The sequence below is a fragment of the Carcharodon carcharias genome, chromosome 6, assembly GCF_017639515.1.
Source record: "Carcharodon carcharias isolate sCarCar2 chromosome 6, sCarCar2.pri, whole genome shotgun sequence".
Lineage (NCBI taxonomy): Eukaryota > Metazoa > Chordata > Chondrichthyes > Lamniformes > Lamnidae > Carcharodon > Carcharodon carcharias.
The window spans coordinates 16,013,487-16,039,562 of record NC_054472.1 but is presented as its reverse complement, the minus strand read 5'-3'; the positions used below and the strand labels follow the sequence as shown (position 1 = coordinate 16,039,562).

The 26,076-nt window shown below is 39.2% G+C and overlaps 1 protein-coding gene across 3 annotated transcripts in view; it reads right to left on the bottom strand.

The window, feature by feature from the left end:
• Positions 1–26,076, bottom strand: part of slc35b3 (solute carrier family 35 member B3) — a 40,016-nt gene that overhangs the window by 2,727 nt on the left and 11,213 nt on the right. For 2 of the 3 annotated variants that reach the window (XM_041190544.1, XM_041190542.1), the window contains exons 3-7: positions 23,038–23,192; positions 20,611–20,718; positions 17,046–17,143; positions 6,059–6,151; positions 2,479–2,590 (exon numbers count right to left, since the gene is read on the bottom strand). In XM_041190544.1, coding sequence (XP_041046478.1) covers positions 2,479–2,590; positions 6,059–6,151; positions 17,046–17,143; positions 20,611–20,718; positions 23,038–23,192 — 566 coding nt within the window. The remainder of the gene's footprint in view (positions 1–2,478; positions 2,591–6,058; positions 6,152–17,045; positions 17,144–20,610; positions 20,719–23,037; positions 23,193–26,076) is intronic. The other variant, XM_041190543.1, reaches the window with a different exon arrangement.

Sequence of the window (26,076 nt, the reverse complement as noted above, 5' to 3'; positions counted from 1 at the left end):
ATTCAATATTAAAGTGCCCAAAACGTACATAGTACTCTAAATCTCTTTCCGCTCTATTCCTATTTTAAAAAACCCAGAATGCTGTTGGCAGTTACTTCCTCATCTGGCTGCACTCACTTTTAGTGAGTTATGTGTTTGAACTCTCAGGTGTCTCTGTTCATCCATACCCTTCTGTATCTTTTACTTGTTTCTCCTCCCGAAATGTATCAAACTTATCCACATGGATTTTGCACTTGACACCTGCCTGGCCATTCCATCAACCTGTCTACCTTAAGCCTTTCACAGTCCTCCTCATCATTTGCTGTTATGCTGCATTGTCGGCAAATTTCAAGATTCTACTCATTGAAGTAGACTTTCTGCTTTGGGTGCAATCTTGGGGACCAATTGCCATCAACACTACTCTTTTTTAAGGTGAAGTTATGATCCAAGTTTCCACTCGGATTTATTAAGCACACTAACAAATGTAAAATTTTCAATGAATCAGTACAAGCAGGCAGTGTTGTAAAAAAAAAAAACAATTTTTTTTCTCCTTTAAAAAATATCCTGTACTGCTGCATATAATGCTGTATATACAAGAGCGGTAACCTGGTGCAGCTCTATTAATAAATAAATTTTCAGCTTTATCACAAGAATTAAGCATTTTTAAAAGAGAGTCCAGTCCACCACCTGTAACCCAATTTAAAATGACTGAAAATTACTTTAAAAGTCTATACAGAACCATTTTCTACTTAACTGGCACACACTAGTCAGAAAATTATATTTTTTAATATTTAAAAACTTAAGATGTGTCATTTATGCCTTTGTACCTAAAAATGTGCTAAATTTTAAGAGCCTTCTTGAAGGCCTGCAAACAGTTGCTATTAGCAGAACTTCACAATGGTGATTAATTAATTAGGATGGGGCCAGTTTTGTGGGCAAGGTTGACTTTTTAAACCTGCATAAATGATTACAACAACTCAGGGTCTAACTTGCACTTGAAATTTCTTGATCTTTTGCACTGGTTTGCTGATATTGGGTGCTTTGAGCTGTAAACCTAGAAGCTCAATTCCATGGGCAGAAATTTAAATGTTGTTGCCCCCACCACTCCTGTCGGTAGGTTTGTAGGGCCTCAGGTGTGGAGGAGGGTGGGGAGAGCCTCCTGTATCAAATCAGGCACCCCCAGGTGCTCCCTCCTGCCTGGCCTTCAAAGCACAATGACCCCCCAACCCTAGGCCACCTTTCCCCTCCCCGCCATGAGTCTTTGCACTTGCCTCCATCCAGGGACTCCAGCACTTTGATTGGTGAGGCTACAAGCAGGTAGTTTGGATGAGGACTGTATTACTCATGGAGAAAACACAAGCTGAAAAACTGATGGAATCAAATCCCAAAACACAAAGTCCCAATACTTTCAACAGTAATAAACACCAGCTGTTTTCCCAGGTGACATCATATTCAGGATGAGCATATCTCCCAGTAGTTACAGGAAACAGTATGAGTAGCCTCCAACATGGCCAGAAAATAGGGGAATCTAAAAGCAAGGAGTTAACAGTCCTGGCTGCTGAAATGTTGGTTTTCAGGCAGATATACCTCTGAATAGGTTGGTTTCAAGCAGCATCATTGCCTCCATAATATTTAGTGGTAATAGGGAGCAACAGCCTCTTATCTTGGAGCTAATTACTTATATACGATGCAAATGAGTCACAGTCTCTCAATGGTCCTGATAACCAACATTTTGGTTTGGCTTATTCGTCTAGTGCTAAGTTGTATTGAACAACTGGCATCAGCTTATAACAAGCTGCTTTTTAATATTTGATTGGTCAGAACCAACTAGTATTGAGAAGAACATCAGGCATGTAAAACAGGTTGTCAGACTGATGAACAAGTATCAGCAGCTGGCAACACAGCAGGGGCCAAAGTGTTAAGCATGCCGGGGGCTTTAGACAGAGATTTTGATGAGATTAATTCACTTTGAGAGGAACAGAAAAAAATTTAAGAAACATGCATTACATGGAGCATCATCCTCCAACTTTGAAAAATTAATAAGGATGCAATTCTTTTATATGGTGCTAGTGTGGGAAAGGTCACATGCCTGACAAGTAGCTATCATTTCAGTACCATAACATCTTAAAGGAAGGTTGTTTGATTTTTGTCTATGGTGGAACACAAGAACATTCTGGCCTATCCTAGCTGTTTATAATGGATGCAGAGAAAGAGAAATGACGGTTACCGTGAAACTAAGGTTTTGTTTAAGAAAAGTGGTTGAAACTTGGGATCTAGCATTAGCTGCTTCACAGATTTTATGTAACCTTGCAAAATTTGTGCACTACATATACAATTTTAGCAAAAGAGGAAAAAAAAGTTTCTATTATGTTTTTATTTAAGGTTACAGTAGCCTAGCAGGCAGAGGCTCCGAATCATACTTTCAGTTGAAACAAGGACTTAAAGGATTTCCAATTTTAGCTTGCCTTTCTGATGAACAATGTGTGAGGTGTATATTACCTGTTACAGCAACAAGTGCACCAAACAGCTTTATCAAAGCTAGTACAAAGGAAATTCCAAAATATCCAGTCAATGAAAACATAAATGCATAACCATACGTCTGCACAGGATGCTGCAAAACAAACATGGAAACAGAAATCATAGCTTATCAATGACCCCAAAACCACAGAGATTAACAGTACCCAGCACACCATGTTATAGACTGACATTGTACATTTAAAAAGCTAAAGACGTGCACAAGTGGCATTCTCTAAGAATAAATTTTCCAAGCCAGTAACACCAATTACCTGTTCTTGTCCTTGGCTAAAAAAGTCAATAGTTGCCAGTTTATGGTGGTAGGAAAAGGTGTGCAGTAGGATAGTACAGATGGATAGGCAGTACATCACCAAGGTTGAAATAATACGTGACCAGTTAAACTGCTAATCATCTGCCACTGACTTGAGTTTAAAAGATTGTAGTTTATGGCAACATTTTTCACAGAAAAGAGTAGGAAACTGCACAAAAGTTCTTGAATTTTACAAGCGGACAATATAGCGAGAGGAGGGGGACAACAACTGCAGACAGGGAAGAAGGTAAAGCTTAGGACCAGTGTGAGCAGGACGAAGCACTTCTACTCCTCCTGGCCTACAAACAATGTTGTAATGACATTTACATTTTTCTACAGAGCAGTCCTCTCTGCCCTTTAGCTGCCAGATTTTTTCCAAAGCCCAGGAAACCCAGCTGGCCAGGGTTAAATCTAGAAGGCAGGTTAAATGTGTGGCATGCAGCTCATTATAATATTTAAGTGGACAAGGTGCCTCCTGGGAGAGGACTGCCCTGCCTTTGTTAAAACTAGAAATGGGCAGGTTGGAGGTTTTGCACCAGTCTATTAAATACAATTAGATGAAAATGGTATAATAGCATCTCTTAACATCATTATGTTATAATGAAATAGGCAGGAGTTTACAAAATGAACAGATGTCCAGAGTTACAGGTCTGTCCCCTTTTCAGCTCAGTAATGCCCGGTGTAGACTGGTGTACATGGGCACTACTGTAATGTAAAATATGCCCCATTGAAGGATATGGATTCAAGCAATGTACCGTGAAAGAAAAAAAATTGTACACTCAAGAGGTCATGCAATCGATATAACCTGATTGCTATAAAAGAATCAGAAAAGGAGTGGAAGAAGCTCAATAAATTGAGGTGATCGTTGCTTTAGTGGAAAAGCACATGATAAACTCTTAATAAATGTACGGTATCAGATCTCGTTAAAAGCTTTGGAGATGCCTAATGCAGTGACAATTATTATTCAACAGTAGAATTCCAGAGATGTGTATCATAAGCTACAATCACAAGTGGAATGGCCATACTGAAAACCATACTGGCAGTCTTACTAGGCTGGAATGTTTAATAGTGCACAGGCGATCAACTGTAGATTTATTTATTGTACTTAATGCCATTTTTCAGTCAGAAACATTAGTTTTTTTTGCTTCATCCAGTAGATTGCATGATTGCACAGATGAGAGGAAAAGTGAAATAACAGGAAGATGATATGCAGAAGTCACACCATGCCAGGATGAATGGGGCCAATCTTTCGTTTTTTTGTATATTCATAAATCGGATTTACTGTGTGTTTGAATATTAGGGCTCTAGAAATGGAAATTTTCACAATTACTTCAAACTGTTGGTCACTTCAGTACTTTTACATTTGATGGGCTGAACCAAAAATTCATTTCCTTCGTTATATACTTTACAAAATTATGTTCCAAGGAAGTGTAATAGAATTTAAAAAAAAAATTCTTAAATCGCAAAATTATGGCTTTGATCTTGTTGCAGAAATATTACCTTAGGGGATCTCTTTCAACCAGCTGCCTTAGTAGTTTTAGAGGTGCTTAAAGGAATTTTGCTTACTTGAAAATTTGTCATCTTTAATGTAGAATTTTTATAATGTATAATTCTGTGCACTCAGAGACATTTTACAATACATACAATGTTTCTGTAAAATAAGTCTTTCAAAAAATGTACATATCACAAAGCATGAATCAGAATGTAGAAATGCCCTAAACTGTGAAGCAGTAGTTGCAGATTCAACAACAAAAGAAGTTTCCTGTGGATAGACCAACAGAGGAACCTAATGATGGAGTTCAATCAGGGGTTCAAATTTAGCCCACGCTAAGTTTTTCTTTGAACATTTAATAGTCTTGTGTGAATGACCTTTGGTAGTCTGAATTTATCTTAAAATTTGTACCAAAACCAAATGGTTCCTCGAAGATCTTGTGCAATGAATCAATACCATATTTACCCATGGGCCTGAATTTTTCCTGCGTCGGGCAGGCTCGGCTGGGAGCGGTCGCAGAGCCGACCGTCGCCCACAATCGGCTCCGCACTGCTATTTTACACGGGCCGACCAATTAAGGCTCGTCCACCATAATACATGAGCGGCAGTGCTGAGCACTACCTCAGGAAGATCAAAGCGCTTTTGAAAAACATAAATAAATGTAATAAAAATTTATTGAAACATGTCCCCCTCATATGACACAGTCACATAAGATGGGACATGTTTTTATTTTTCAGAAAAACTTTTTATGTCATTCGTAAAAGCTTCAGGAAACCTCATCCTGCTCGTGGATGAGGTTTCCTAAAAACGTAAAGGTCGCTTGGCCTGTTAGCCTGCCTGTCAATCGCAAGGTTGGACGGGCAGCGTAAACTTGAAATTAATTATCTAGACCTTAATAGGCCTTTCAGTTATCGGCAGGCATACAGTTGATTCAGGCGCGCACTTGCTGAATGAAACATCACGAGACAGCAGGATGCACACCCGATGTCATCGCACATCATTTTACGCGCTGGTGTGTTGGGCCCGCCCCCGCCGCTGACTGAAAAATCCTGGCCATAGAGACAGGAAAATCTTGTTCAATTCCCAGTCTGTATTGATTTGATCAATGGTTTCAACTCTTGCACTCATTTACTATCCAAAGACACTTTTTGGAACACGCATCTGGACAGAAGTCAGGGTCAGCTATGATGCCTTCCTCCCATCTGGGGATCCTTTTACATAAACAACATCTAGCTAGTAATATGGCCATTTCAGCGAAGTACCCAAGTGTTGCCAGTATCAACGGAATCTTATCTCAGCAAAAATCATTGTCGCACAGGGCAAAAGTGAGAAAGTTAGGAGGGTGATAAAATGGAAAATAATGAATCATTGGATTAAACTAATTCACCAATATTGTGTGCTCCATTTTTGACAAGCCATATAAAGTCGTATTCATAACATAGCAAGTATCAGTGTAGGGAGTTTCTACATAGTAATAATAATAATGAAAAAAGCAACACGGAAAATCCTAATTTATCAAAACCCCTTTTTAGCTATACTCCATTCAATTATTATACTGTAGATGGGAAAAATAAAATGAATGATTAGGCTAAAAAGCTGTGTTTGAAATGGATCCTGGATTGTGGAGTTCAGCTCATTTAGTCATAAATGTCCACTTGGATGACCATAAATATTATTCCTTGAAACGTTTTTTTTGTTGGAACTTAGTGTGAACAGATTTAAAAGCACACATTAGTTAAGAGTAAAAAGTTGAACACACTTACCCTTGAACAAAAGGCAAAAGCAGGGCCCAGTCCATGGGTACAAAACAAACCCATTAATATATACAGAAAACCTATCGAGTAGGAATATAAAACCTAGAAACAAGAGGAGACAAATACGTGCATCAACAACCTTAGATATGTAGCTGCTCAAAATAAATGCAGAAATTTTGCAAGCAAACACATACTGGTATAATAAATCAGAGAATGGGTGCAAGTGATAAATAATAGGCAGTGAAGATGCCAAATGGCAAACATCTAAAATTGTTTTAACATGGTTCCGACCTGACTTACTTTCTAAGTTAAAGCATATTAAATTACTGGAGTACTTCATTGGCATGAAATACCCCAAAAAGCTAATTTCCGATCCCTCTTACAAGTTTGCCAAATAAAATAAATTCCAACAACTGTAGCATGTTTGCGCACAACTAGTGGTCATGTATTTAATGATTTACACTTGTCATGAAGCTATTAATGAATATACTATTTTGAAGAATATTTTTCTTTTAAAATAGAGGTTTAGTCTGCGAGTCTGTCTTAATTGGATTAAAGCCAGCTAGACTGGGTGCTTTGATATGTACTTGTTTTGATATGTAAGCTAGATGGCGTGCATTTGCATTTTTTGAATAGAGTATCTTGGGGTGAAAACTTGACGCCTTTCTAGCAGCTACCAAGCAATATGTTTATATATATTACTAACAAAATTGGTACTATGAAAGGGGATTCATTGTTAAAGGTAAAGTTCAAAGAGACTGGTGAGACAATGAGAATTTGAACTCAATCAGTGGTGGTAGGTATAACTTCAGTAGTTTTCAGGTGTGCAGGCAGAGGTAATGTAAGATCAAAAGGCAGCTGCAAGCCTCCAACTGGCTTGAAAAGAACCTCATTTTGAATTTGTAAGGTGAAAATGCTTTGGCCTGGTGTTTAGTTAAGTCTATGGCCAGAATATTGCAGTCAGTGTGTGGGGGCAGATCCGACACACCAAGGTGCAAAATAACACGAGATGACATCAGGCATGCGTCCCGCCGTCATTGCGCGTCATTTAGATCTTTCGTTCGGCGGGCGCATGCCAGAGACAGTAAAGGCCTAGTAAGGCCATTAGGAAACTAATTAAGCCAATTAACAGTGCTGCCCATCCAACCCTAAGGTTGGTGGCAATGGTGACACTGTCGCATGAGGGACATGTTTACATAATTTTTTAAATGTTTTAATTATTTTAACATCAACTTAATCTTCCTGAGGCAGCTCTGTGTCTCAGGGAGATTGCTGCGCTCTTTCACGTGCACGCGCGAAAGAGTGCAGGCCCCGACTCTCCCTCCTCCCACCACCCAAACAGGTAGTGCTGAGCGCTACCAGCCGTGCGTCACACTGGGCGGGCCTTAATTGGCCAGCCCATGTAAAATGGCGGCATGCAGCCAATTGCGGGCGGCGATCGGCTCTGCACTAGCTCCTGCCCAACATAGGTAAGTTTCTGGCCTATGAGTTGCCGTTGCCTTAATGGAGGTTAGTTTAGGAATTTGTTATAAGTTATGATAGTAGCAATTTGTAGCCATGTGTACATATATTTTAACCTGTGTAAATTAATAAAATGTTTCATTTAGTTTAATATAAAACCTCGAGAACTAGTGGTCTGATTCCTGAGTTTAGAGTCACATCTCAAACATAACTTTAAGTGTTATTGGTTATGACAGTTGTTTAAAGTTTCCCTCTGGGATTTTAAAAAATAACTCAGTTTTACCAACTGCATGGGTCATAACACACTTTAACAGGACAACACTCATTATCCAACCTAGTGGTTCTCAAATTTTTTTGGTTGAAGGATGAGTAATCATGGACTCCCCTTCTGAATCTTAATATTACATAATAATCATAACATGAAGAATGCCATATTTAAAGAGTGTCTTGATACTGTTTTTAACTGAACAGTTACTTGCTTACATATATCTGAGATGGGTGTGCTGGCTTCTCACTGCAGAGTCTATCCTGGGCAGGAGCACGTAGTGACCAGAAACATAGAAGGCAGGACATGGAGAAGGCACTCGGGGAACGAGAACACTGGGGAAACATTGCCCAGGTAGAGGGGTCGGTGTGCACGGACCTGGTGAAAGCAGGAGCCTGTCATGGGGGGGGTCTTTTACTCTTGACCATGGTGCCTACCCATAAAGCTGCCCTTTGTCATGGACTTCTTGGAGGGTCTATGCAGGCAGTGATCTGCAGACTGCAATTTGAGAACCACTGATCTTACATTTGTTTTTTTTAAAACATAGAAGGACTTGAATCATCTGGAGAGTTGTCATAGAAGGGCGAGGACCAATATAATGCACTGAAGGAAGAGAGAGAGAGAGAGGTATATAGTCAGCTGCTCATGGGGGGAATCACAGGAGCTGCCATTGTGGCTCTACCTACATTCTTAAATCTTTTGTGGAATCACCCTCAGGCTGAAAGAAGATTTTTATTGAAAAGGGAATGGTATATAAAAGAGACTGGGGGAAGATCACTACAGATCACAATCTAAAGGGACTGTTGGCCAGCTTTCCTCAATACCGGTACAGACAAAAGTAACTTCTATTCGACAGCAACATTTGCGGTCATCATTTGAGCCACAGTTCTGTTTTTGCAGTTCATCGCAGCTTTTCAGAATGCCATCTAGTATACAATTATGGTGGAAGGAATTTCTAAAAATACTGAAGGGGTGATTGGTTGACAATTTTGCAAGGTCATCCATCAGGCTGGACTGCCCTCAATTGGAATTGTAACAAACTTACACATTGAGATTTTTCCCTTTTTTGAAAAAAGAGATCATACCATATTCAATAACTTAATGAATTCAACAACAACACATCCTTAACAGCTTCTCAATTTCACTTAAAATTGTGCCTCCTCTCATTTTGTAGAATTGTTCAGTCCTCATGTTCAAGTTTAGATTTTTTGTTTTGTTTTGCTACACATATCCAATAATTGAATTTCTCAACTTGTCTCAACGGAGCAGGGAATTTTTTTTTAAGCACTTAGAAGGATGATATCTAGCAAGAACACAATTAACATTCTCTTATTTTCTTCAGGAAAGTAGGTCTTCAGTTACATACATCAAACTAATCAGAAAGGTGAGGGCACTTAAAATAACATACAGTGGCACAGAGGACAGTCAGACAGCAGCAGCCACCCACCCACATCTCTGGCTTACCACAGAGAAATACCAGCCTAGGTCTGGAGATGTCAGCAGAGGTGACACCAATGGTCTTCAAAAGGGAAGTTAATGCAATAAATGAAGAAATACTGGGAGCAAGGGAAGTAAAAACAAAACAATTGATACAAATGCTCAAACATCAAACCAAATATTTCACAAAATTCTAAAAGGAAATCATTATATTTGAGCGACTGAACAATTAACTGAGCTTCTTAAAAATATATTTTCTCGAAATTACTGGGAGGGAGGAGGGATAACTTAAATTGTACTTTCATGACTTCATTATTGCACTCTAACACAGCAGTAGATCAGGGAGAGCCTTCCATATTTCTAATAGTGTTGGTGAGTACGCTTTATACTGGCTAATCCAGACATCATGAGCTGGTGAAGCATAATATTATCAATCCAGTAGTTTTCAAACATATTATCATAAATCTGAATTGAGCACTTGGGTTATTCATTTTGTTCAAGACTTTTTCTGCATGATTGTACTATGTAAATTCACTCACAGCTAGTCAGCCTACTTCACTGCACATTATTACAAGTCATCATTTACTAGACAAGGGCTGAATTATAATACTGTAAAATGACAAGGGTTTTAACCCGATTTAATCTGTTTTTTCTTATGCTGACTTACTATGTATTTTGAAAATTTTTGTTTTTCCCATAATTTCCAGACAGCAGGCTACTTTTTGTGCAGCTGCATATTTCTTGCAGTAACAATGGGAACAAAAGGCCTATTAAATTATCTCAGCAAGGATGAATAATAATGTTGTAACATAGGACACCTATTCTGGAGATCTGCTTCAGCATTGTCCAACAGTCACACGTCAGGAATCTAGATGTGGCTAAATCCATTTTTGATTAGAAGATAAAAATTGACAGTCATTAGGCATATGATCTCAATACTCACATTTATATGGCATAGTCAAGGATTTCAAACAAATGTAAGCATTTGTAAATTATAATCCTATGTCATAACTTCTGGGTCCACCTCTACCCATTTAGCTTTATAAACCTGTTGAATATCTTATTTGTAGATGGCAAGATTTTAAAAAGACTCCATTAGACTTGACAACCCCATGCCCTCAGGTTTTACAATAAAGCTGTTTAGGATATAAATTATCCTAAAATACAATATACTGCCAAAAGGGACATGAGACAATCTCCTTTTAGTGAGATCAGTAAACTCAAATGAAATGTGCAAGCATGTTAATATTTTACTAAAATGGGTAATGAAAAATGTATTTTGTCTAATTCTAGTTAGCTTTAAAACTTGTGCTTCCTTTGGTGCATTATCAAGCTTCAAGCTTCCTCTTTTAGTGTGTGGTCAGTTTAAATAAGAGTTTTTTAAATTCATATTTCATTGCTACCACTTGCTGCTTTTTTTTCTGAAAAAAAGTAACATGTATCAATGTGAGTTCAAGGAGCAACCGCTCTCTTGTGCAATGGAATACAGTCTTTTAATAAGAAAGAAAGGTTATTCACGAGCAGCAAAACCACAAATGACTTCTAAAGGTCTTAAATCATAGTTGGTAGTGAAACCACATTAGAAATCTGGGCATCTATTTGTTAGCAAATGTGAAGAATTTACAATATTCCTAGGAATACCAACTAAGTTTCCTCTCAGTACCTCAATCTTGCCATGGTTTAACATATAACAAACGAGCCACTTGACCCTCTTATGAGTGAGTTTTCTATTAATGTACAAGTTTTGTACAGAAATGGAGCCGGAACACACAATCCGTCAGAAAAGGAACACTTTACCAATCAAATGATGAGAAATTACTGGGGAAGCATGCACAACCTCCAATTTACATGAAAGACAACAGGAGTAGGAGAGGCCATCAGACAGGCCATTGCCATGCTCCGTAGAACATGGCTGCAAATTGCCAATCACACAGTCAGATCTGAGGGATCACCAACTAGTTTACTATGCTCTGTAGAAGGTAAGTATGTGATTTAAAAAAAAAGTATAACCCAAATTTCAAAATCCAAAGGAACACAAGACTACAAGCTGGTGAGGCACAAGAGATTAAAGTTTGACAGCATCTAAAGAAGTTATTAATTGTTTGGCCTGGAATATATAGAAGGGTGACAGAAGATGAAATTAGAATATGTGCCAATAATTCCGGCAAAGGAATTCTTAACTTATGCTTTCTCTTGAATCTTGCTACACAAGAAATGCAATTTGTGAATCATGGATTATTTGCTGGACAACAAGAACGCGCAAGCAATACTTTGGCCTCTCATGTGCTACGTGTACAGTGACTAAACATTTTCAACCACATTCTTTCCAGTGAACAAACTGACAACCAGATTCCAGGGTACACGGCATCACACTGGAAGGCACTTACACCACTATTATTTCTATAAATGATAAGGATTGTTAAAGTTAGTTTATATTGCCAATTTAAAAGCTTTATTGCTCAAGTTCTATGATTGGTACAAAACCGCCTCAGAAAACTCAGTGAGAAAACTAGACCCCACAAAGCCTGCTAAATTTGGAGAAAGTCAGTTTGTTTTTCAAGAGCACAAACTCATGAAAACAAACAAGAGTCTTTAAAAAGTATAGTAAAGCTACATGCATAGAATCATACTGCAGAGAGATAGGCCATTTGGCCCACTGTGCCTTTGCCAGCTCTTTGAAAGAGGGAAGGGGTCCCTCATTCAAAGGCACTCAGTGTCTGATCAAAGGACCCAGCGAAAGAGCGCTCTCCCGGCTAAGGGAATCCCCCCCCCGCCCCAAAGGGAGCACGCTGCACTTCCTGGTGCACATCACGCTGGGCGGGCCCGTAAAATGGTAGCTCCGCACCTTCCCCCCCAACCGGGGGGGCGGGGGGTGAAATGTTGCCCACACAGTATTTCCATAGAAGTAGCTGCTGTATCTGAAGCGATGTATTTCATACATAAATATATCAGCAAATTAAAAACCATGTGCACACAATGCACCCTAAATATTACTTCTTGAAACAGTCTTCAGCAAAATATGGATGGGAAAAAAATCAGTAGCTCAATATTTTGTGGTCACATAAACCAATTCAAATTACAAAATGTTTATTGGCAATTTAGTAATCGAAATTTCTAATTTTTAAACAAAATAATTACACGTTTCATAATAACTTGATTGAATTTACCCACAGAACTGTGTGTGTTCTTTAATACCTTCATTAAAGCTTTTTCTTTTGGGCCTCAGCCTGTCTCAATTGCCTTGGCTTCAACTGGATATTTCCATCAACCTTTCAACCACATCTGTGCATTCTAGCATGTGCAGTTTGTAGAATTTCACAGCATGCAATCTGAGTAACAGCAGGAGATGAAAGGTAGAAGATTCTCTCCTTTAATCCTATGACAATGACAGTTTCTTTGCTTTTTCCAAAAGGCTTCAACAGAAACTGGAAATTTAATTTTCAAAGCTTTATTTCAGGTTGTTTGCAATTAATCGATCAACAAATGTTATTCTTCGTTTTGAACTGCTGAGGCAGACAACACTTCTGATCAGAGTAGCTGTGTTTCTCAGATGGTTAAAAAAGGAAAAAAAGAATGTCTATCAAGAAATAATTCCTCACTTCACCACTCTTTTCTTTCTTTTATGAAATTTCAGTTAAAAATGCCTATTCTCTGAACCAGAGACTAAAGGATTTTTTCCCCCCGTTAATGATGAACAAGCACTATTGTAGGTAACTTTTGTTTATGGACATATATGCTTGTTAAAAACTGCACAAATCAGCATCCTCACCTAGAGTGCAATATAGAGCAGATTTTCCATTTCTATGCTCCTGGTGCAAGACAGGGCTACATGTTAGGAAAATACCAGCTGAAGCCTGTAATCTTGACCATTAACTTTCAGAAGCAGTAACACTTTTAAGGCAAGATCTGGCAACAATTGGACAAGTAGTGGGGGTTGGGAGGGGACAATTAAATGTCAGATGCAAAAATTGAGCTTTTGGTGGTGGGATTGAATTGAAAACTTTTAGAAGGGACCATGGACAGTTTAAGGCACATTCTGCGATCCTAGAGATCACAAAAGACAGCTAATGCCAGCTTCCCCTCAGAGCCCAACAACCTCAAATGCCAAAATGACCATAATATGCCAATCCTACAGACAGCAAGACCTAGACAACATTCAGTTTTGGGCTGATAAGCGGCAAGTAACATTCATGCCACCCAAGTGATGGGTAATTACCATCTCTAACAAGAGATCATCCAACCACCTCTTTATGACATTCAACAGCATTACCATTGCTGAATGATCCACCAGCGACATCCTGGGAGTTACCATTGACTAGAAACCTAACTGGACCAGCCACACAAATACTGCGACTACATGAACAGGGTTAGTTATCGTGGTTAGTAACTCACCTCCAAATTCCCCAAAGTCTGTCTACCAGGGACAGGGACCTCATCTATCATTATAAACATTCATTCACTTCACCAGTGGCACACTGTGGCTGCAATATGCACCATTTACACTTTGCACTGCAGCGATGCACCAAGGCTTACCAACAGCACCTTCCAAATCTGTGACAGCTAATGCCTAGGAGAACACTTGCATCAAGCTCATGGGAACACCACCATCTGCAAGTTCCTCTCCAAGTCATTTTCCAACCTGGTTTGGAAAGATATTGCCGCCCCTTCATTGTCACAGGGTCAAAATCCTGGCACTCCCTCCCTTATGCACTGTGGTATATTTACATCACATGGGCTGCATCAGTTCAAGATGGTGGTTCACCATCACCTTCTCCAGGGCAATAAATGTTGGCCTTGCCAGCAAAGCCCACATCCGAGGGCCTGAGAACACCTTTCAATGCTCACAAACCCTTAAACAGTGCATTTCCAGTGCTTCCTGATCCCAGAACCATTCCCAAATTATCAATAATACCGAGACAATTCTCCTGATTGCTCCCAGATCCCCTGTTGCAGTGCTTCTAGACTACACCCAGCTTTATTGATAAACCAGTGATACTGTTCTTAAAAAAAAAGCACCAACACACTACGAGCATTGTTATGAGAAGCCTGCTATTATATTTTGTCCTGTTTAGTTGATTAATACGGTTAATGGAACTGATGGCTAGATTTCACCAATATGACAGATTGTGTCACCCCAGTATGAGCAGCTATTCAGTACAATTTGCAACTGTACAGTAGAGCTACCAATTGATTCACTTAAGGACACTATCCATGGTGTTTTGCCAGTTTAACATAACTCTAATTATCTGGAAAATGTTAATACAGAGCTCCACTTTGAATTAGCTATGAACATTAGGTCATGAAATAGTCAAATGACTGTTTGGTTTACAACATTCAGGTTCCATACAGGCATTTTGCTATCAAATGCAAAATATAGCTCCGAGAAGATTATATTTAAATTTTATGCATTATGCAAACTGAAAGATGTTCCACCTGATCAGCATTTAGTTGAGCCAGAATTGTTATTTCCATATCTAACAAAAATAAAACAACGGGACATGGCTGCCAGCTTTACACGTCTATTGAATTCTGTCAGGAATGGGAAAGCATTTTTTAAAATGTAGTATCTCCTTTGTGAAAAACAGTAGTATGTAGAGTAGCAAAAAAAGGGAAGAGCAACATAAGGAATGGCTACATCAATGGTTAACTTTCATACAACTAAAACTTAGCAAAGTATATTTATATCAAATTGTGCATCACAATCTGAAGTAAAAGACCATAAGACGTAGGAGCAGAAATTAGGCCATTCGGCCCATCGAGTGTGCTCCGCCATTCAATTATGGTTGATAAGTTTGTCAACCCCATTCTCCCGCCTTCTCCCCATAACCTTTGATCCCCTTACCAATCAAGAACCTATCTCGGTCTTAAATACACTCAATGACCTGGCCTCCACAGCGTTCTGTGGCAATGAATTCCATAGATTCACCACTCTCTGGCTAAAGAAGTTTCTCCTCATCTCTGTTCTAAAAGGTCTTCCCTTTACTCTGAGGATGTGCCCTCGGGTCATGGTCTCTCCTACTAATGGAAACATCTTCCCCACATCCACTCTATCCAGGCCTTTCAGTATTCTGTGAGTTTCAATCAGATCCCCCCTCATCCTTCTAAACTCCATCGAGTATAGACCCAGAGTCCTCAAATGTTCCTCATATGTTAAGCCTTTCATTCCTGGGATTGTTCTTGTGAACCTCCTCTGGACCCTCTCCAGGGCCAGCACATCAAGACAATCAAATGTAAAAGGCAAATATTTTCCCAGACAGGATTTAAAATGGACTGCACTTGGAAATAATTTGATTTTTAAAATCCAACTACATTGGATACTGCAGCTTTAAAGAGCATGGCCCAGATTTTCACTCCTGGGTTGGGTGCGCAGAGTCAGGAGAATTCCTGGCTCCATGAATGTGACCTTTAAAGATGGCTGCCTAGATGTCAGATTTTCGGTCTGGGAGGTGGGCTGGATTAAAATTCAGGGCAGGCAACCTGGGAAGAGGTAGTGAGGAGGCTGCTGGGTGCAGAGGCGGGCTGGGTGCAAGACTTTGGGGCTCCAGCCTGAGTCCAAATATAACAATAAAGATTAAAACGTAAAACATCCCTCCAACCCTCACCCCACCTCACACCCGCAATAGCCCATCTATGCTACCCCATACCCTGCACCCATCATCATGGCCTTTTATAGCCCCTATGCCAACCTATGCCCCTCCACACCCAGTGGCTCTTTATAGCCAGCTTTCTGCCAATTCATGCAACCCATATCCCCCCCTCACCACCCTTTACAGTTACACCTACTATGCCAACTCGCCTTATTTCCACCGTCGGCAGACCTCAGGGCCCATGCAGAGATTAGATAAAATAAAGTTCTGTAAAGTTCTAAGTGTCTATTGCAGACTTCAACATATTGGAAAAAATACTTCCATTCATAAAAGGCTATTTACTACATTTACATTTCTTCAATTACATAAAGCCTTATAACAACAAACATTTCATTCAAGTGCACAATCCCTTATAACAAAATGCATTCAAATTCATGGTCCCACATCACAGAATCTATAACAGCTTGTAGCTGTCATATAAACTGTAAAATGGCAGGCACCCTACTGTGATAATGCACAGTTGTGAAATCAGTCAGGTGGCACTAAACCACTAATAAGAGTCCTCAGGCTAATGTCAACAGGCAAAGTTAAATAGCAAGCAATAACTTTTTTAAAAAAAAACTTTCCATTTTTTTTTCAATTATTTAAATGGCTGGACTTTTAAATTCCTTCACAGCTTCTTTTGACAGGTGCTCTGATAATTATAACAGTTGCTTTTGACAGGTCCATTGACAATTTCAATAAGCTTGACAGTAATGAGTTTCTGCATTTTTACGCACATTCATACCTAATTTTAACACTTCCAAAGGGCACCTAACCTTCACCAAAGGTGCCCTGGGACCAGATCCAAAAGGGTACCTTACCTCTCCAAAGGGGTACTCTTGCTAACCAAACAAATTCACCAAGTTCGGACCTGCTCTTACCTGCACACATCAGGTTTCACACTCCTGATCTACTAAAATCGCATTTCAGTGGAGGCAGCTGGCAATTTAAATGGACCCTGCCTTCATGAAAATGGGAAGTGCCGTGTTCGGGGGCGGGGTTTCCAATTTTTGGGCATTTCTGCCACGGCGGAGATCCAATCCGTCGAGGCAAAAATCTGAAGCATGTCTTGCTCCAAATGCAAACGGCAGAACACAAAGGCTATTTTAATAAGGTTCCATTAATTTGAACTTGGTCTACACTGTCATGCTTTCAACAGATACCAAAATAACTGGCCAAGGAGGTAGGGCATGAAATCACTTACCATTTCTGAATTTGAACCATTATGTAGTTTCATTGCTTTCTCCTGTACATTTCCAATAGCTGCATCAGCGCAAAGTGCCATCGAGATAAGTGTTACTCCTAGAGAACAGGAGGGTTTCAAACCGTAAGCATAAGGAAATCACAATCATCTTCTTTGGTCAAACATGACGTGCTATGTTAATAAAACAACACTTCAGATATTTGTTTCAGTAATTCTTCCTTCTTGGCAAGGCCAAACAAAATCATTGTAATTAAACTGCACATGCTTTCACTGCCAATGATGCAAGCAAGCATTAACATCTCATCTTTGATAAAGTAATGTTCAGCTAAGACTTGCAATTACCAAGACAGCTAGTACTTTACTTACTGCAACATCTTGAATAAAACTGTACAATACTTATTCAACTTAGAATTTCTATAGTAAACTATTTTATATTTAATATTTGGTCAACTCAACAGTGTCAACAATCAAAGCAATGCTGGCATCAGTGGCGGTGGGGTGGATGTGGACAGAGGGAGGGGGAAGCAAGTAGGTTTTCAAAACCAATAAATGTATATTATTTTGAAATATACTGTAATATTAAAAAGTGACGAAGCAAGCATTCTAATAGACAATAAATTCTTAGAACAGCTGGCATTCATATGGCGCCTTTAAAGTAGAAAAAACAGCTCAAGCCTCTTCTCAGGGGCATAATATGACAAAAGTGGAAGCTAAGCCAAAGGAGGAGATATTTAGGCAAACTTGGTGAAAGAGGTGGGTTTAAAGAGGGTCCTAAAAGAAGAGAGGAAGGCAGAGATGTCAGGAGAGGGGGTACGGTGGGAAAAGAGCTTCAGAGTGTGTTTGCTGAAGTCACAGCCAGAAATAGTGGAGCAAAGAGATGCACAAAATAATAGGAAGTGCGAGGATGAGACAGTAGCTTGCAAGGGCAGAAGAGTTGAGGATGGATTTTTTGAGGAACTGTTTGATGATGGCAATTTTAAAAAGGGAGGGGGTCACTACTTGAGGAGAGACAACATTTACAATAGTAAAACACTGTGCATGCTGGAAATCTGAAGAACAGAAAATACTGGAAATGCTCAGCAGGCCAGACAGTGTTTGCGCAGAGAGGAACAGAGTTAACATTTCAGGTCGATGATCTTTTGCCAGGCCATTCTGATGAAAGGTCATCAACCTGGAATGAGAATTCTACTTCTCTCTGTAGATTCTGCCTGGCCTGCCAAGTGTTTTTAGTATTTTCTGTTCTTGTCAACCAAGTGAATGTTAGCTAATAAGAACACGAAGAAAAGAGTTTTGTGGAAATGGGTCAAGGGAACAGAAGTTGCATCTCATGAAACATTCAGAGAAAGGTTTAGGGTGAGGGCTAAGGGAAGAAGGGAGAGCAGCAGAAACAGCTAATAGGTGGCTTCAACTTTACTCAAAGGCCATGAACTTTTTACACTTGTTGGAAGTAAGAGGACAGGGGGAGGGATTTAAAGAAACTGCTGATGCTCAAGCAAAGGTGCCAGGAGTTACTTTGGATCTCCGGGATGATCTTGGAGCATGTTTAGCAGAGAGTGAGGCACAACAATGGTTGTGATTCAATCAGATCTGGTAATGGATGGCTAAGCCAGTTGTGTGTCTGCTATGCTCAACTTTAAGGAGAGAAGGCACCGCTCAGGGTTGCTGCATACCATGAGGGTTAACCAGTTAAGATTTTACTTGGAACAGATTCATGGATGGAGGCGATGGAGTATCTGAGCATGTCAACAGTTGCAGAAGTAATGCAAAAGTGCAATTCTAAGTTAGTTTTTATTCCCAGACATGGACACGGAAAGTGGGGTTGGAATAGGGTAGGAGTATGTGGGTATGAGGGATTCAAGAAAGTGATAGAGATCATGGGAAGAGTGCAGCCATGTGGGACTTCTAAGCTGAGGGCTTAGTCATGAATATGGGTAGCAGAGTTTATATGCAGGGAGAGGTTGGAGGAGAACAAAAAGTCAGTGAAATTAAAGAGACAGAAAGGCAAGTTAAGGTGAAGATTGAAATCACCAAGGATGAGGGGTTACTCAATGCGGAGGCAAAGTGGAAGGAGCAGCAGCAGATTTTGGAGAAAAACTTGGACTGCCACTGGCGGGAAGGTGGAGGTGGGTGGGGTGGAAAAAGTGTGTGGTCAAGATAAGGTGCTCAAAAAGGAGGAGCACCAGAAAAGTCAGGGAAAAGAGACATATTTGGTGATAAGGGCTACACCAACCCATGGCGGCTTGGGCAGGATAGGCAATGTAAAGCATAGCATAGGCTGGAAGCTTCAGTACGACAGAAGTTATGGAGCTCCTGAACCAAATATCTGTACAAGCCAGAGCTACGTTGTTGTGTATAAGTGAATGGACACTCTGAAGGGAAATGGCAAGGGGGGCAGTGATTGCTGAACCATTGGCAGAGTCTAAGTAGACAGCAGCAAGTGGTGGACAAGATGTACTAAAGGTTGACAAGGTTAGCCCCCAGCAGATGCGCTAGGTGGGAAAATCCATGAGATGTTGGGACAAGTGAGGGTTGCTGCTTATTAGAAGGCAGTAACAGATCAGAAGGCCCTTCAGAGAATGCCTAGAGAGACTCAAAAGCCATTCGTTGGTAAAAGCCTTGACTACAAAGTGACTGCAGTTCTCCACATTAGTTTACTCTAGCTTCTACTACTTCAACTGACTTTGTCTAGAAGGCTAGTTTTATTTCATAACATCATACACCACTGTACTCAAAAGGCAAAATTTTGCTTCTCAAGGCAAAACTGTCCAGTGTAAATCGGATTTACTCAGGATTATACAGCTGCCAAGACATTTTACTCCTCCGAAGAAACCGCTGGTCAGTGAAAATGCAGGTGCTCCTGTTTTATTTTGTGTGTCAGTGATACAAAAATAGTAGCAAATATACGTTAGGGAAGTAAATTTGGTCTCTGAAGTGACTGTCAGCCACTCTATCAACCCTCAGGCAGTTGACCTCATGTGTATTCACCACCTGAAACTTAATACTCAGTATATCAGAACAGTTTATACAAATAATGTTCAAATTCCAAGAAACTATCAGCGAGGTTTACAGCCAATATTGAATAGGCTTGCTTTTCTTTTTAAAAAAAAATGCACATTTGAAACAAATGTTTTAGAAGCAAGTTAACTACTCAAAGCCATAATTATACTCTTTGTTCATAAGATAAAAAATTTGTGAGCACATCTGTTCCTTTAGGTGATACATTACATGCTAGTTTCAGTGCAACTCTAAAAATGTTGGTTCAGTGGGTTAAAAATCTGTGCTGCGAATGATAACTGCCAATCGATGGACATATAAGAATTGGATGGTTAAAAGGAATTCAAGATATTCTGCAAGTTTACTAAGTTCCAAAGACACCAGTTTAAATGTAAATGCAATAAATCAGACCCAACTGCTTAACTGCACAAGTTCTCAGCTGTTAAGAATCAAAACACTCTATTACACAACCGCCCGGAAGAGAAACCAGATATTCAGGGAAAGTATAAAAATAGCCAACACTCAAGTTCTTAACAAAAGTTTTTAAATTGACAGAAATTACATGCCTTACCTGTCAAATTGAAATTAGGTGTCACTGTGCTATCAGCCAAAGTGAACCAAATCAGACCAAAACTCATACAAAGTGCAGCAGACACATCTATAATATTGTAGCGTTTCCCTGTTATAGGAAGCAAACAAATTAACAAGTGACTATGGATGTGCATTGACAGTTTTACTTCTAAGAAAGCTTTCCAATGATAAAACCTGCAAGGTCTGGGGCGGTGGGGGTCAAGGTAAATCAGGTTAAATATTGTCACAAGATACTCAGGCTTGGTTTCAAAAATTAACTATTCTGCTTAATACTGATCCAAATGACAATGTGATACCATCAATTTTCATCCACAGTTCACTGCATCTACTTTTCCTTGCAGAACATTAAGTGCTTGTCAGTGAAATTGACAAAGTAAAATTACAGAATATGTAATGGAGCAAATGGTCACTGGGAGAATTGATGCAATCTTTGTGAAGCAGATTGATTTGTTTGGTGTTTTGGCCAACATTTAATTCTATAACCAACATTGCCAAAAACAGATTATTTGTCTCATTGCTGTTTGCAGGACCTTACTGTAGATACAATAGCGGCTACATTTCAAAAAGACTTTATTGACCGTGAAGCATTTTGTGAAAAATGCTATATTAAATACAGCTTCACATTGTTTTTCCTCAAACTGAACATGCAACCTTGGCAACCTGTGTTAACGCTAGCAGAAGCTCAACCCCATAACATCTCCAATACAAAGACTATCTATTTCTATCCCCACTTTAATTCAGCCCATCTGTCACTAAAATGCTTGGACATGCATTTGTTAGCTCCAAACTCAATTACTCCAATGTTCTTCTGACCAGCCTCCCTAACCTCCCATCTTACATAAACTTAGTTCGTCTGAAACCCTGAAGCCTGTATCCTATCCTCCACATCACCTGTTATCCCTTATCTATGCAAGCTTCTGGTTCCCCCAACACCTTGAATTTAAAATGGTTATCCTTGTGTTTATATTCTTCCATTGCCACACAACCCCTTTCTCTGCAACCTTCTCCAGTCCTATAACCATCCCTGATTCCTGCCTCCTGAACTCTGACCCTTAACCTCTACTTCCTTACTTCTCTCTCCTTCATTCAAGCTCGCCTTAAAATCCATTTCTTAAACCAAGGTGTAGGCCACTCTGAAATCTCTCCTCCTTTGTTCAGCTCAGTGTCAGTTTTTCTCATGCCTCTGGTGAACATTTTATCATATGAAAAGGTCTTTATAGATTTAAGATGTTACTTAAATTACTAATGCTCAGAGGAACCAGGCATCAGTCAAGGACATGTGATTAGATGCAGGATAATAGTACAAGGTGACACTTGTAGAAGTTGATAAAGACTCGATAAAGACAAAGCATTCCTTTGCTGAAGAGAAGATGATTTTTTGGAATTGGTTAGCAAGGGAGCTTGTCGGGTCAAGTAGCTTAGATCAAATTAGGCAAGTATCTTGAAGAGAAATATTTATCAGTTGCAGCTGGTAGGAGAGTACAAAGACAGGCTAGATAGACCAATGCTCTTTTTTGACCTTAGATATAGACAATCTAATTAACTTTTATACAAATCTCTGACATTAACTATAAATAAGCTAACAGTATCTGTAGAGTTGGACCTTTTGTACTCAGAAATCAAGGTGCTTTTTTCTCATTTATCAAGCGAGCTTGAAAATAGCATTACTTCTCTAAATCTGCAATCAGCATCACCCAACACATATCTCTTTAGCTCACAGACTCCAGAGCAAAAAAAGAGAAATTCCACTATTTATTTTATGTTTTCCAACTTGAAGTGAGAGATTGGAAACAGCAGGAAATATGGGTGCATACTTGTGTGTTCTATCAACATATTAGTTAGTCTGAAATGACAATTATCTGACAAATATCTTTACTAATTAACATTTTAAATTGGGATCAGCACTTTCTAAGATTCATGGAATTGCTCAGTTTTTAATGTTACTTTTAACAGAATTAAGTCCATTCGAAGTGCAATTTGAAGTACTTAGGTTTGTGAGAACCACAAATGAAAAACCCAAAAAACTGCAGTAATCTCATATTGTTGTAACATAGTCATCATTCACATTTAAACAATATTCTATATTTTTCCCCACTGAATATTTAATACAATAATCAAACATACTCAAAGGCAATATACTGTAACCTAACTGCCACTATTCCTATCACTGAAAAATGAAAATTTGCGGATAACTATGTTTCCAAAAATAGAGTTTTACAGACTGTGTACAGCAAAATTACTCTCAGCACAGGAATTAAGGCATGTTAAATGCTAATTATAAAAAACACTTCTATTCACCATAAGGAATGTGGAATACAAATCTCGTGCAAAGTTTTGTTTTGCAAAAATTCTGTCAGATAACATTGCACTGCATTTTAGGAACTGAATTTACAACTCTCATGTGTACCTTGTATGAAGACTCCTCCTATCATAACAGGAATCAGCTTGCAGCATTTAAAGATTACTTGAGTTGGATAATTCAGATAACCCAGAGAGGTATTTGACAAGCCCATAGTGCCCACTGTAAGAAATGCTATGAGCATATATGTTTTCCAAGGGATTCTGAAAAACAAGACATAAAGGAAGGGTTGTAAGCCAAATTCAGTGAATGCTGATGCTCAATAGGTTTTGTTGGTAGATGACGGCTATATCATCGTTTACAATTTTTAATTATACAGTTAAAAAAAAACATCTACCATCCATGGGGAATTCCGACTTCATTTATACCCAAGTCAAAAAATGCTCAGGTAAAATGTTCAAACGTAAACCAGACTTACTTTTGAAAATGCTACATCATGCAACACAACGGTCATTTGAAACTATTCCTTATCAGACTGTGTTTAATAAGCTCATCTGTTCCTTGTGGTTTCCCTAAACAATGACAACACTTTAAAAAACTTCATTGGCTGTAAAGCACAGTGAGATGTCCTGTGGCACTTAAGCTTTATAAGCACTAGAAGTGCAAGTCATTCTTTCTTTTCTTTTTATTGGCTAGCTGTGGAGAATCAATGACCTGCATAAAGCAAAGGGTCCAATTCAATTCCAAGTGTTTATTCCAATCATCATTGTACATAAATTAGTTTTAAATATGATTCTCTGCCTAGGTAGTCCCTTGGGATTGAAGATGGCTTGCTTCCACTCTGGTTTGATGGATTCTGAGATGGTTGATTAAGTCGAATGTGCAATCTGCAAATTCTGCCACTTGCTTGGAGGGTCGGGTAGATGAGTTACTGGAGACTTATGCCCTCTCTCCGATGCCTCCACATGCTCCCGACAAAGTCTCTCAATGTGTTCGGTGCCTTCCTGAATGAAGCTTCTCCGTTTTGATTGTTCACAAGCCAGGAACCCGCATGAGTTGGCAGGGATGTCTGATCCCTTCAGGGATGCTTCGAAGCCATTCCTAAAGCGTTTCTGTTGTCCTCCCGGGAGTCTCCTGCCGTGACAGAGTTCTGAGTAGAGCAGTTGCTTTGGGGGTCTGGCATCAGACATACGAATGACAAAACCAGCTCCGCTGGGCAGGACATGAGAGATTAGCGCCTCAATACAATTAAACCCAAAAGCTCATACAAGTTGACAGCACTATTCTGAATATTTATGCTGAGAAGTTAACATAGTTGCATCAATCTGATTTTTAAAATGTATACAGAATATGACTTATATAAAATTGAAAATGATGCAATGTTTGGAAATTTTAGTTAATTGGAAATAAATATGCCCTTGAATATAGTAATTCTATCCCAATTCCACAGAACGTCAAAAAACAACCATTTAAGTCAGGGCATGTTCTAGACAATAAACAAGTCAAATTTAAGAGCAAATCTGCCAATTTTCTTTGAAACACAGGTCCTTCTGATGGATCAGTAAATAGCTAAACCACAGAAACCAGGGAGATTAGCACAATTCTCCAAAAATTAGCCAAGCCAGTGCAAAAGATCAAGATATTTCAAGCATAAATTACATTCATTGCAAGTCAGGTTTTAACAACCTAGAGTTAGTTTAAAAAAACATTGTGCTGGAATCTGGTCCTGTCCATGAAACAGGCTACATTGGTGATTAATTCAATCTGGCAATGTACATGTATGCCAATTACACCTGTTTGTTGTGGTGCAAGGACATTAATTGGGCACATTTTACAAACTTTCATTTTTTTTTAAACAGTATAACAGTACCACAGTATCTTTACAGCGCAGGAGGTGGCCATTCAGCTCATCAAGTCTGCACTGGCTCTCTGAAAGAGCATTCCACCTAGTCCCACTCCCCTGTCTTATCCCAGTAACCTTGTACATTCTCTCTTTTCAGGAGATTTGTTCCAGACTCCAACCACCCTCTGGGTGAAATTTTTTTTCCTTGCGTCACTTTTGCTCCTTTTGCCAATTATCTTGAATCTGTGCCCTCTAGTCCTTGATGTTCTTGAGTGGGAACAGTTTCTATTTACAAAACAAAAACAAAATTACCTGGAAAAACTCAGCAGGTCTGGCAGCATCGGCGGAGAAGAAAAGAGTTGACGTTTCGAGTCCTCATGACCCTTCAACAGAACTAGGTGAATCCCAGGAAGGGTTGAAATATAAGCTGGTTTAAGGTGGGGGGAGAGGGAGAGAAGTGGAGGGGGGTGGTGTGGTTGTAATTGAGATGTCCGCCTCCCGCAGCTGCAGCTTTAAATTCAGGAATAAGGCCACCAGTTCGAGATTTTTATCTTAAACTACATGAGGCATTTATTAATTTACAACAAATTAAACATATACACATTACTACAAATCATAACTTTTTAACAATTTCTCAAATTAATCTCCCTAAGGCAACCATAACCAATAGAGACTTTAAGCAAACAACAGGCAAAGCATTTCATCTTACTAATTCAAAATAAGGTTCCTTTCAATTTGGTTCCTTTGCAGACAGTTGTAGATTCACAGCTGCTTTGATGTTACATGCCTCTGCTTTGCACGTACAAACTCCTCTCAGCTTATACCCAACGCTTCTCTTTGAATGTAAATTTTCATTGTATCACCAGGCCCTTTGAACTCACCTTTTCTAACAATAAAACCCCTTTCATAAGTACTAATTTTATTAGTAAAACGTTGCGTGGTCTCTCCTAGCTAGGTGCAAAGTTTCACTCCCCTTCTTGGATGCTCTGTTCAACAAAATGCAAACGTATCCTTTACCTCTCCGTTTACACCTCAAATTACTATACATCAAAGCACCCAGACTAGCTGGCTTTAATTCAATTAAGACACTCAAAGACACACCCACAGACTAAACCTTTATTTAAAAAAAATTTCTAAAACATTATATACATTAATAGCTTCATGACATCCCCCTTCTTATTAAAAAATGTCATAATTCAAAAAGATGGCTTGATTTTGTAATAACCCATCTCACACTATTTCCTAGACTTATTACACGATTACATTACCAGATGCATGCAGTAACATAATATATATATATATAT